The 13,733-nt window shown below is 35.4% G+C and overlaps 1 protein-coding gene across 1 annotated transcript in view; it reads left to right on the top strand.

Moving 5' to 3' along the window:
- The first annotated feature begins 253 nt into the window (after positions 1 to 253).
- Positions 254 to 13,733, top strand: part of THBS2 (thrombospondin 2) — a 48,654-nt gene continuing 35,174 nt past the window's right edge. The window contains exons 1-4 of the mRNA XM_072643934.1: positions 254 to 719; positions 4,267 to 4,341; positions 5,043 to 5,599; positions 7,048 to 7,132. Of these exons, the coding sequence (XP_072500035.1) occupies positions 4,272 to 4,341; positions 5,043 to 5,599; positions 7,048 to 7,132 (712 nt within the window). The 5' untranslated portion in view covers positions 254 to 719; positions 4,267 to 4,271. The remainder of the gene's footprint in view (positions 720 to 4,266; positions 4,342 to 5,042; positions 5,600 to 7,047; positions 7,133 to 13,733) is intronic.

Raw genomic sequence — 13,733 nt, 5'->3', positions numbered from 1 at the left:
TGCAGTATCTCCCCCCCTTTAGGGTACATACATGTATACAAGAAAAATATCAATTTTCCAAATATATAATTTGTCAGTATTTATGTACATACATTCAAGAAAATCTTGTTTAACCTTCAACTAGAGTTTGAAATACTCTCTCACCTTTTAATTTGAAAAATATTCACAGATCTTAGCCTAAATGCCTATTGCTTTAAGCAGTGCATTCCTAAGTAAAAGAGGAGACTTCCAGACAATCCTGCAATCCTAGTAGTTTTATTTATAGCATTTTGTTTCCTGAGAGAAGACAGGAAAACTAAGTCACTGACTTTCCCTTTCTTTTGTCTGGCTCCTCCTTCGTCAGCAATCTGGGATTGCCTCTGGTGGAAAAAGGAGGGGGGGGGGGGGGGCTGGTACAGAGCCCTGAAGGGGCTGGATTTGGAATCTCCTTCCAGGTACCCCAGAGCAAATTGTCAGATCAGAAGGAGAAATTATGTCATTCTTTCAAAGGAATGAATTAAAAAGTGCTTCCTCGTGTGACTGACTGACAGAAAAGAGGGTATATAAAGGAGGGAGCTGCTGCCTAAAAGTCAGTGAGAGAAATTCCACCCACAGCAGAGTGCATTCTGAACACTGAAGAAGTCTTTGAGTTGGCTTTTCAAAAGGATTCGAGTTCTCTCATTCTTTGTGGGTTGGAATTGGAGCATCATTTCTCATTAGAGAGTTTTTAAAAAGATCAGGTAGGTAAAAAATTTTAATCCACATTTTCTTTGTTCTGTCATTTTACTGAGAATTTATTATATTTAAAAGAAAAGAATAGAACAGAAAGTTGTGTAAACAGGTGGTCTTTGCTGTGTATACTTAGCCCTATGTAAGCAATTGTTATATCTTTGGACTTAAACTTTTCTACCATATCACAAGAGCCAGGGTTATTAAATATTTATTTTAAAGGTTTATTTGTAAGCCTGCTTTTATGAGCTGGCATGTTACTTGAGAGACTTTTGAATGATTTTCTTCCTTCCTTCTTTCTTTTCTTATACCTGCCTGAGAATTTTGTGCATTCTTGAAGATGCCAAAGCTAATATTTCTGACAAATTTCAGTTGCTGAAGTTTATTTAAGGAGGAGAGGGACCATTATGATGCAGTTAGAAATTTTTGCTGCATCTTGACAATCTGAAATTTCATTGAAACTTTTACAAAACTTAGGCGAGATCACATTTCTATTAACTTGGAACATGTTTAATTGATGAAAAAAGTTTTCAATATATATATTTTTCCTGAATGATCAACCTATTAAAATTCTGTGAAAATGTACTTACTCCTTTAGAATTACTTGGCAAATAGAGGTAGTCATTTCTCAAAAAGATTAGGGGAAATGTTAGTGTGTGCATGAATGCAGCAAATCGTGGAACTAATTTTTTTTTAGGTATCTTCAAATGACTTTGTGCAGGGGTAAATAAACACATCTTAGCCAAGTTGTTTTTGCCCACATTAACTATTGAAGTCCTTCTAAAATGGGGGAAATTTTCCTCTTAATTTAGAAATTGTTTTTATCATTGTTTAATATCTTGCCACAGAATACTTTGAAATTTGATTTACAAAATATAAACATAGACTAACAATATGAATTATTTTAGAGTTGAGAGAACTAACTTATTATGAGACCAATGGAAATAGATACTTTACAATTCAATAACTCTAATACCTTTACTGAATGTTTTATGGTCTTTTTAATTTACATATCTCCTTCCCCCTCACCCCCACATGCTACCTTCCTGCTACCATGAAGTATAATTCCATTTTACAGATTATATATTCGCAATGAAATACTTTTAATTCTATTGTGTAAAGGTACTGCTCTGAGTTAGTGGAAGAACTGGGATTTTTGACCAGTTTTGTAGACATTGGATTCCTCTTCCTCTAGTTCAGTGCTTGGCTCCCATGGCACAGGGGGAAGAGACCTAGCTCTGGAGTGATAGGATCTGGGTTCATATGCCATGACTGATGTGAGACTTTGGGTAAGTTACTTAATATCCGAGGTCTCATATGTAAAAGCAACAGGCTACATGAGTCTGGACCTCAGAGGTCCCTTTCATCTTTGGAACTGTGATTCCAGGTCACTAATACATCATGGTACTATTTTGGTGACATCAAACCTTTGCCAGAATCAGGAATTCTGCTACCCTGAATTGGAGGTTGTGGTTTTAAATAAGGGATGAATTGAAGAACATTGAGGCAGCATATAAATGACAACAAACATCTGGTTGAACAATGAAAAATGTAGTAAAGGCTTTCCAGATGTTTGGTCTATAAAGTGACACCTAATCAGTATTCAAAAAGGAATGGCTAAATGAATTAATGTTATGATCTTCTGGGTTTATAACATTGCATAGATACAGCTTTAGGCACTCAGGTCAGAAAGGAGTCTTTGGGGTCATAAAGTCCATTCCTTCACATTCTTATACGATTTCAATGAAAGCATTTTTAAAAAGACATTATCTACCTTCTTGCTTATATCTCTGGAGAATGAACCTCCCCAACTATCTTGAAATATTAGTGCTAAGTCATTTTAGTATTATTAATGTTGTGATAGATTGAATTTTATGTTCTAATTTCATTTAAAATAGAATGACATTTAGAGATGTCAAGGGACTTATCCAAGGTCATACACATTGGTGACAGAACTGGAATTATCTCCTGACACCCTTAATCAAGATGATAGTTAGCAGCTAGGTGGTGTAGTGAATAAAGCACTAGTCCTGGATTCAGAAAGATCTAAGTTCCAATTCAGACTCAGACATTTATTAGAGATGTAAGCTTGGGTAAGTCATTTAACCTCTCTTTGCCTCAGTTTCCCCAACTGTAAAATAGGATAATAAAAGCATCTAACTCCCACGGTTGTTGTAAGAGTCAAACAAGATAATGTTTATAAAGCATTTAGCACAGTTCTTGGCACATAGTACACATTATGTAAGTGTTGTCATTATTTATTACTATTATTATGAGTAGTAGTAGTAGTAGTAGTAGCAGTAGTAGTAGTAGTAGCAGTGGTAGTAGTAGTAGTAGTAGTAGTAGTAGTAGTAGTAGTAGTAGTAGTAGTAGTTGTATACTTTCTTTTTGAAACTGCAGTTGTTAGATAGATCCCATCAATATAAGTACTAGTTTTTACTGGTTCCAGTCACTGCTCATATGTCTTCTCATCGTGTGTAATTCTTGCCCATCCTCTTCCCCAGGTTTGGGCAACCTATGACCTCTTCACTAGCCCTTTGTAGAGGAACTACTCAATACTCTTTCTCTGCGGTTTTTAATATCTGATAGATATCAACACCACAATTGGGCTATCTATATGTATTCCATTGCCCTCAATATATGATAGATCTACTTCCTTATTTGATCATACATAACTTTGATAATTCACCACTTTGGTGATAATTTGCTGACTGTGGGCAAGTCGTCTTCCCTGGACCTCAATTTTCTCATCTATAAAATGAAGGGGTGGGTGGGACTAGGTGGTGTCTAAGGTCTCTTCCACCTCAAGATCTATGATCCAATGATCTGATGCCATTTATACTCTTTCTACTACACCATCTCAATGTTCCTAACAATAAAACTCACAAAGGGAAAATATAAAATTAGAATAAGAGTGATCTAAGTAAAATGTTTCCAGATTTTAAAAATGAATCCTGCATAAATAGCAAATGATGTCATTTCTTCAACTTTTGTGCAGAACAAATGCCTTCATTTCAATCAAACTGAACAAAATCTGTCTGTAATCTTATCTTTAAATTGCTTGCCATAATTATTTATCCCTAGGAGAAGTTTCTTCACAGAGACACATTGACTTTTCTCGGTAGATCACTTTGTCCAAGTTGTTGCTTCACTGTTTGAAATATAACACAATGGAAGCACTTTGGCTTTGGAGTATGAAGGACCTAAATTTAATTTCTGCTTAATAACTCCATGACATTGGGCCAATCATTTAATCCTTCTGAGCCTTAGTTTCCAAATGTATACAAAACAAATAATTATTTGTGTTTCCAACATATAGAGCTTGGGAACTGGAAAGGTAGCACTTGGAAAAAGACCTTAATAAATGTAAATTCTAAGGTTATTTTAAATAACAGCTATCAACTTAAATTCAAGGTTATCATAGGGCTTATCCCTCAACTTCCCACATGACAATGTATATTTGATTTCACGTACATATAAGTATTTTAAAATGGTCAAGTGACTAAAGAGATCCATGCATGCTAAAAGTCAGTTTTTTTGCTCTTGGTTTACCCATAGGTGTGATGCTACAGAGAGGCAGGATGCTCTGGTGGTTGGTCCTCTTGGCTCTCTGGGCTTTCTCTAATGCTCAAGGTATGTATTTACTAAATACATCAAATCTTAAGATGTAACCCAGATAAAAATAACCCAAACAAAAATTGTTTTCCATAATACCTGGCCAAACGTAAGTGTCTGGCTAAAAGGGTAGTAGTAGAAATTTTTCTATTAGTTTTAGATACCATGGATTAACTTTTTATGGATTAACAACATTAACTTTTCTTGCCAGTAAATTTAGACAATAGTTTTAGGCTATTAATTAAAACAAAAAGACTAAAATATTTATCTCCATTGTGTATAAACTAAAGTTCAACTAGTGCCTTCAAACTCCTTACCTTCCTTACCATGAGATATACAGTAAGGGAAAAAAATGGACCTTTGATAAATGAAATGATTTAAGTAAATAAAAAGTAAATCAAAGAGTTCATTTTTTGAATATTCAGTCCAAATTAAAGAAGGGGTATAAATTTACTCTCCCCTTCTTTCTGGTAGATCAGTTTTAGAGCAGAGTAATTATAGATAATGTAGGTTTGTACCTGAGATGGAAAGAAACAGAACAGAATAGAGAAATTAGAACTCAACTTTTTGTATAAGAGAGTGGCTTCATGAAATGTATATAAAGTCATCATAACCGATACACTAATAATAAAGAATGTGCAACCCTATACCTATTTTTTTCTCCATGCTATTTTTTTCCATCAGTTAAAAACTTTGCTAATTGGTACTAATTTTTGCAGATCCTGACGGAGAAGATGATACTTCCTTTGACCTATTTGAAATCAGTAACATAAACCGAAGGACACTTGGTGCCAAGCAATTCCGAGGGCCTGACCCTAATAGCCCAGCTTATCGCTTTATCAGATTTGATCACATTCCACCAGTGAAAGCTGAAATTCTCAAGAAGATCCTGAAGATGATGAGGCAAAATGAGGGCTTCTTCCTCACTGCCACCCTAAAGCAGGATAAACATTCGCGGGGTACCCTCCTGGCTTTGGAGGGCCCTGGGCACTCTCAGAGGCAGTTTGAGATTATATCCAATGGCCGAGCTAACACTCTGGACCTGATTTACTATGGAGATAAGGGTCAGAGTGTGATTTCTTTGGAGGATGTAGATCTGGCTGACTCCCACTGGAAAAACATCACTGTGCAGCTGACAGGGGAGACCTATAGCCTCTATGTGGGCTGTGACCTCATTGACAGCTTCATTTTGGAAGAGCCTTTCTATGAACAGCTGATGGCTGAGGACAGCAGAATGTATGTGGCCAAAGGCTCCATTCGAGAAAATCACTTCAGGGTATGTGTGTCCTTTCTTAGAGTGAGGAATCAACTTAGAGATGAAATAGGAAAATGGTGTATCTTTTAAAATATCCATTATGTCTGATGTCATCCATGTGACATCTTTAGCCTGCTATCAAGGTGAGAGAGGTTGTATAGTTCTGAGTCAGGAGGGAACAGAAACTGACAATATACACTCCCACATTCTAAGGAGTATTATTTCCTTCAACTGCATGTGCACAGACCCTACAAAGGATCAAGCTACTGTCAATCCCACATGTGAATTATCACTTTTGACTTCTGAAAAATCAGTCCCGTTCAATTCTGCTTGATTCCACAAGGTTATTTTCACTATTTTCTGAAGTCGCTCTTGAATATTAATACTGTTTTTGTTGTTATTGTTTTCAAAGAGCTAGGGAGAGTAAACCATTAACTATCCATGTCAAGACAAAGACTAACTTATGAGAATTTATTTCTGTGCAGATGATTTATCATTTAATTTGGGGGTGAGTATCTTTTAGAGCATAACTGCTCATGACTTACAGTGGAATTTTAATGCCATTATTTTCTTCCAATGATTTTGAATTTGGAAATGTAAGTATGGTTAAAGCTAGCCAGTGATTAAAAAGTTCAATTCTAATTTCTTTGGCGATATATTATTTTTTTAAAAAATAATTCAACTACATTTGACTAGTTGGACACAGTGTATGATTTTATTCCTGGTTTATTATGCTGCTGCAGCCTAGTATTTTCTCCCCTTAAGATATAACTATCCTGTTGCAATGACTAATGTGAATGTTGTATCTATCAGTAGTTATCTCTGGGAATTTTACCATAAAACAGAAGAACCTATATACTAAGGAATTTTAAAAGTGAAAATAGTGTTGTTTTTTCTTTGAGTGTCATTCTTTTAAAATTCTTTCCTATTTTCATATTAGTGCCATTCTAGGTTTTTGTGTGGATGGCCTTCCTGTCTTCATCTAGAAATACTTTTATGACAAGTCCTTGTTCTCAGATGTTTATTGCGGTTTTACAGCAAGGTCACAAAGAATACTGGGCCAATTGTGGATGGGAGGAGGTCTCATGCACTCTCTGTTTTCCTCTTTTGGTCCTTAAGCCTACTCTGTATTCCTCTTCTTGGGCCTATATTCTCCCCAAGTCCACCAGTGCGCAGGGAGCATGGTAACTTGAGGCAGTGTAGATTGCTGTGTGCAAGAAGAAGACCTTCCCCCACAGAGAAGGTGCCATCCATGTAAATGCCTGTTGCAAAGTCCTGGCTATCCCAACCTTTACAGATTTCCAAAGATATGACTAATAATGTGATTTCACAAGGGTACACCCAGAGGATAGTTATTTAATCTGATGATCAAATTTGCTAGTTGTAAATCAGGAAAGAAAATCATCCTCATTTATCTTTAATCATTTCAAAACTTATTACCCTTTTGTTCTTATTTTTCTTTCTTATAGGGTTTCCTTCAAGATGTCCGCTTAGTTTTTGAAACTTCCATGGAAGATGTTCTTATCAAGAGAGGATGTGAGCGAAGCCAGACAGGTAGGGATGTTGCCTGAAGTTACACTTTACAGTTCATATCTGGTAGAATTTTTAGTTAAATGTGACTCTGGGGAGCCAATTTAAAGCTGTCCTTCATGCAGTTTGGATAAAGTACTCATCAACTGCAGATGTTGACAACTGGAAATGATAAATTGCCAGAGGTACTAATTTTGGATGGGTTTTGAAAGGTTCAAAAAATCTTTTCCACCTTAAATTTCTCAAGCATAATATTGCTGATCTTTTAGTTTTGAGTGTATGCTACCTGTACAGTCTGTCCATGTTAAAAAGTTAAATGAATATAATCTGCACAAAGAAGCTTGTAGGAATTGTTTTCATTCTTGATTTAAAATTGTTCCTTTATCATTCCTAATCAGTGATAACAAAAGCAAATCATGATGATTCATGTCACCTGGGGAAAGGGATAGCATGGATCACCAATCAAAATTCAAACATGTGATCATCTTGATCAAGACATCATATCCCTATAATTTCCAAATGAAGAAAAAATTAAATCTATATATTATAGAACCAAATTATGGGAATATACAAATTGAGTTTTCTTATGCTGCACAATGATGGCTGCCAGTAGGCCACCATCTACCAGCATAGTGAAAATTAAATTCATTCAACTCTTTCAATAAAAATTCATTGAATATTTACTTTCTACACAACAAGGTATTAGACTTCATACTCCATAATAGCTCTGTATGAAAGGCCTTAGATACTGATTCCTACTGTAGTGATCTCCAAATTTATAATCAATGAATAGAACAGTCACAGATCAATGCAAGAGACATTACTTGAGGTGTTGTAGGGGTAGGAGTCCAAACTCTAATTGGATATTGTAAAATATAGGGGTGAAACTGATTTGACACCGAAGAAAAGAGGTTAAATAACTATTAGCTGTAGTCTAAATCTTAGGGAACTACTTGACACCTCGGGTATGTGAACACACTGCTTAAATTCACTTTCTTTTTCTTTGTTCTCTTCCTTCCTTCCTTCCTTCCTTCCTTCCTTCCTTCCTTCCTTCCTTCCTTCCTTCCTTCCTTCCTTCCTTCCTTCCTTCCTTCCTTCCTTCCTTCCTTTCTTTCTTTCTTTCTTTCTTTCTTTCTTTCTTTCTTTCTTTCTCTCTCTCTCTTCTTTCTTTCTTTCTCTCTCTCTCTTTCTTTCTTTCTTTCTCTCTCTCTCTCTTTCTTTCTTTCTTTCTTTCTTTCTTTCTTTCTTTCTTTCTTTCTTTCTTTCTTTCTTTCTCTTTCTTCCTTTCTCTCTCTTTCTTCCTTTCTCTCTCTCTTTCTCTCCCTTTCTCTCTTTCACTTCCTATCTCTCTCTCTCTCTTTCTCTCTGTCTGTCTGTCTGCCTGCCTGCCTACCAGTCTGTCTGTCTGTCTGCCTATCAATCTATCTTACATTGGAACCAAGTCTTTAAGGCTGCTTTTTACTTTGCCATGGAAATTATTCCCTTTATTCCCTATAATTAGCAACAATAACAACAAAAAATAAGTACAAAGGGATCTTATCTTCTTTGTATCTTTAGGTTAATTATATAACTGTGAAGATATAGCCAATAGTACAAAATCATTTAAGAAAACCTGGCTATTTCTTGTATTTTCATCAGGTAAACTCTTGATACGTGTGTGGGTTTTTTAGAACAATTTTTGAATTATAATATATTTTTGAGTTATATATTGATAACCTCTGAATTTCTGTTTTTATAAATAAGATCAATTATTTTTTTCTTCCCAATCCTTTGATATTGTCTTTTTTTCTATTATATTGAGAAGTATCAGTCATTCAACCATCTAAAATTGTATTGCTTCCATCATCATTCCTGGTTTTTAATTTTTATTTGTTTCTTTGTCTTCTTTATCATGGCCAAAGACTTTATCAGTCAGTGGTCAGTGCATTCGTCGTGAACCTCTCCATGCTTACCTAAGATGTTTCTTAGAAAGTAGATATATGGCATTGCTAGGATTACACTTGAAGACTTTACAGCATGGTGGAATCTTAAAAAATCTAATTTCATTATTGGCATAGCCTTTGAGAATCCAGGCTATGGATTTTTTTTGCCACAAGGAGGTTTGAGGGTATAGGATATACTGAATTTAATTTGATTGCTGCAACCAAGTGTTTTGATTTATTAATGTCTATGTTTTACTATATACTTCTCAGCTATGGCACTGTTCCATGCAGTATATCTTGACACGAACCATCTTCTCTCAATCTGATAGAACGATATAATTGCTAAAAACCCTATAAAAAACCTATCTGGAAGATAATTTTTGAGAAAATGAGATAGGATTAGAGGGAAGAGACTAAGATTTTCCTTGATCCATAGAAACTGAAGTGAACATTTCTAAATTGTGAAAATATGAACACTACAGATTTTCCATCTTCACTGAGACTAGCAAAAGAGGACTTGGCTTATGCTGAATTACAGGGCATTAATGTAGCTATATTAAAACTCATCTTGATTATGGCTGATTGTTAGTGACTGTGATGAGGTGGTTTTTCAAAAGGATAAATTCTGTGGGTTGGTTGAGAGGGAATTCTACTCAAAGCCAGGTGAACCGACCACATCATTTCCTTTCTGGTTCTATGGTTGCATTATTTTTAGCTATCCTTCATAACTCATGCCTGCGACTAAGGAATCCTAGATTTGGAAGGCACCTTCAAGGCCACTTATTCTGACCTCTGCTAGAATTATGAGTCCCCGGTGTAACACAATTAAATTGTTATCCAAAGTAGTTTTATAATATCTGTGCAAAATAAGCATGGTCTATGTGGCTGGTGAGCTCTAAGCCTGTAAGAACTCATAGCAAGCATAAAGGCAACCAGGTAGATCCTATGGGGTTAATGGATAAACTTTGTATATACTTGATTTAAGTAGAGCCTTGTTTTTCTTTTAGCTTGTAGTATGAGGAGGGAAGGAACTAAGTAGAAAAGTTGGAAAGGTGGAATAATGCAATGGGAAAAACAGATACAAATATTGAATTTGGAGCACAAGTCCTGAGCTTCCTGGCTCTGACATTCACTATGTATTGGAGTTTGGAAAAGTCACTTGAGCTTTCTGAGTCTCAGTTTCCTTAACTGTAAAATGTACCTCAATGGTGCCTCCCAGTTCTAAATCTATGATCCTCTGAGCTGGGATGGGTTGTAGAAGAAGAATGAATGTGCATAATGATAAATGTTGCAGGGTTCATGTAAATCTTATCATTTTTTTAGGCCTTGAAGATTTTTTGGAAAGATTCTTCCCAAGTTTGTATATGTGACAATTTCTCTCCTATTTTATGTGTATCTATATACATGTATACATACATATACATATGTGTGGGTATATACACACATCATGATGGCAGCTAAATGTCTCAGTTGATAGAATACTGAGTCTAGAATCAGAAAGACCTGAGTTCAAAATAGGCCTCAGACAATTGTGAGCTGTGTAACCCTGGGCACTTAACCGTGTTTGCCTCAGTTTCCTCATCTGTAAAAGGAGCTAGAGTAGGAAATGGCAAAGCACTCCAATATATTTGCCAATAAAATACCAAATAGGGTCATGAAGAATTGGACATGATTGAAATGTCTGAACAGCAGAAACACACATCATAATATTGACTTGAAGACATATTGTCTTGAACAAGACTTGAACATGCTAAACATATATACTCACACTGCATATATATATATATATATATATATATATTTCTTTGCTTCTGTCTCTCACTTTGTCTCTGTATGTATATACTTTTACATTTATGTATATAGGTAGGTATGTAGAACCAGACCTGTGATTTAATTAGTGTCACGAACTCCCAACCTGAGAAAACTGTCTTTAATAATATAAATCATCACCTGACCTGCATCTTATAGTCTGATAAAATTGCCTGGGATACTGAGAATTTAAGCATCTTGTTCAGGGTCAGATAGTCATTATATTACAGAAAGAAGACTCGAACTCTGGTTTTTCTGACTCCAAGGCTATTCTTTATCTATTACACTACACTACTTCTCCCAAAATATGCCAAAATTTGGTAAAAATTGAAATCCTTTCCTCTGAAACACTAACCTACCATCTCCTGGGACTCAAAAATACTTTCTATGAAGATCCTGGAAGGTAGCAGAAAAAGCAATGGTCTGATAGTTAGAAAATTTGGATGCCAATCAAGGTTCTGACATTCACTGACTTTATGACAATGGATAAGTAACTTCACTTCTAAGACAGTTTCCTCATCTATGAAATAATGGGTTAGATTAGGTAATCTCTAATGTCTCTTTAGTTCTGATTTTACCCTCCTTCCTCATATAATGTATGTATATATTACTTAAGTATATATGCCGGTATTAATATATATTATATTAATGTAATATATACTATATATGTATATATATATATGTATGTGTGTGTGTGAGTGTGTGTGTATGTGTATACCACACACATACATACAAAGAGTTTAGCATCAGGAGAGTAACTATTACTACCCTTCTTTTTTTGGGGAAATACTAAGGAAATGTATTGTTTGGTATAAAGTAATAGAGCAATAACTAGGGTGGGGTCCTGAGAGCTTTTTCTAGGGCAGACAACCTGGAGGGTGTTGAAAGGACTATTGAGAGCATATTTGCTGCCTCAGATATATACATCCCCTCCTCCACATCCCCACCCTTCACAGCCTCCTTCCCTGCTATCCCCAGCAATGACTTAGTTATAGCTCTTTGAGATTCAGAATAGGGCACTGATAATTGATAAAAATACTGACATTTAAATATATAATCAGAAGGATGTGTATTGACTAGATCATACATGTTTCTAAAACATTGGATTATGAGTCATTTATATGCAAGCTCTATACTTGGATGAGTAATTGAAGTTCTTCACTTCATATCTGACATGATCTCAAGCTTCTGTGATTCATCTGCAGGCTGGAGCTCAGAGTCAGTTCACTTCCTATGAAAGGTGGCAGATAGCTTTGCATAAGCTTGGAGAAAGTCAAAGTCAACTGTTAATTTATTGCCCTCAGAGGATACCATCCAGGAAAGTTCCTACTCTTTCTGTGTGTAAAGCCAGCTTTGGGTGCCTACATCCAACTCAAATGGCTTGGGAGAACCAATTGTTAATTTTCAGTGTAAGCATTTATACCCTGGAAAATGGCAGATGCTATGAATCAGATCCTGATTTAGTATTCTACTTATTGTCCAGCCTTAAGAAAATGAAGAAGAAAATGTCAATAATGCAAATTTAACTTAAAAGTATGTTTTATTTTTATTTTGGGGAGAGTCATTTGTTAAAACTTTTACTAGCATATTGATGCCTATATCCAACAAGTGAAACAGCTATGGAAGCTCTGAATTCAGCACTGATCTAATTTCCATAGGTTTTTAAAGAAATAATTGATTTTTGAATTTTTAAGGATAATATTTAGTAAAAAAAATCTATGCCTTCTCTCTTCCTTATAAGGAATATTCATGAGAGCCTGAAACATTCCTATCTATGAAGATAGTATCATTTTTCTAGACGAGCTTTGAAAGGAGTACATCTTATTGACCCTCTTTGGAAAGGGCTGGGATGAGGACGTGGGGATTAAATAATCATTACATAGATGAGTGCGGCACCCCCTGTGGTGATAATAGATCTTAAATTTGCTCTTAAAAGTAGAAATATGAAAATAACCATCTACATTTTGCTTTGTGCAAAGGCATGTTAAAGGTGAATGATCCCACATGTTGAGAAAACTGCAGCAGCTTTTAGATAGTTGGAGGAACACAGAGAGAGTAGAATAGTTTTAAGATCACTACTTCTATTATGCCAAGAGGAAGAGGAAATTTATCAAGATTTAGTTTATTTGATCATTGTCGACTGCCAAATTAGATACATTAGATCTAAGAATACCACTATGGAATCTAAATTGATAATCCAATATTATTATTATTAAGAAGGGGGAAAAAAGCAATTAGCTAGTCTGTGCCATATACTGTGCTAAGCATTTTATAAATATTGTCTAACAACCTTGAGAGGTAGTTACTATAATTCCAATTTTATAGTTAATGAAATTGAGGCAGCAGTTGGGACTTGCTCAGATCACACAGTTATTGTGTCTGAAGTTGGTTTTGAACTCAGGTCTTCCTGATTCCAGATTTGGCATTCTATCCACTGCTCCACCTGGATATCTCATAATAAGAATAATAAAAATAATAACACTGAAAAAAATTAACTGGAAAATTGTCTTACCTCATTTGATAAGGTGTAGACCGTTTCATTGCTAAATATTATAATTTAAAATTAAGAAACCTGTTTTTTAAGTATAAATAAGCCAAGTGAACACATAATAGTCCAGAGAGCGGAGTTCTTAATCCTTGCTCAGATGTGAGTGTCTTATGTGGAGCTGGCCAGATGTTTAAGAAGATTAAATTCTCTCCATATTATGATTTGAGGGGTACTGGAAAGGATCATCTGCCTCCAAATCTTTTCAGACTCTCTGAAGCTCGCAATTCATTCCTTTGGGAGAAGACATTGCCTTCTCTTGGTATGCTAATTTCAAATGCAAATTTAACTGTGGGAGGAGCAACACAAGCATATATTAATCACAAATCTTCCAGTATGAGTCATTTTA

Source organism: Notamacropus eugenii, chromosome 2, assembly GCF_028372415.1.
Source record: "Notamacropus eugenii isolate mMacEug1 chromosome 2, mMacEug1.pri_v2, whole genome shotgun sequence".
In the NCBI taxonomy this organism is placed as follows: Eukaryota; Metazoa; Chordata; class Mammalia; order Diprotodontia; family Macropodidae; genus Notamacropus; species Notamacropus eugenii.
The sequence above is the reverse complement of the archived record's forward strand: the minus strand, read 5'-3'. Positions and strand labels throughout refer to the sequence as shown.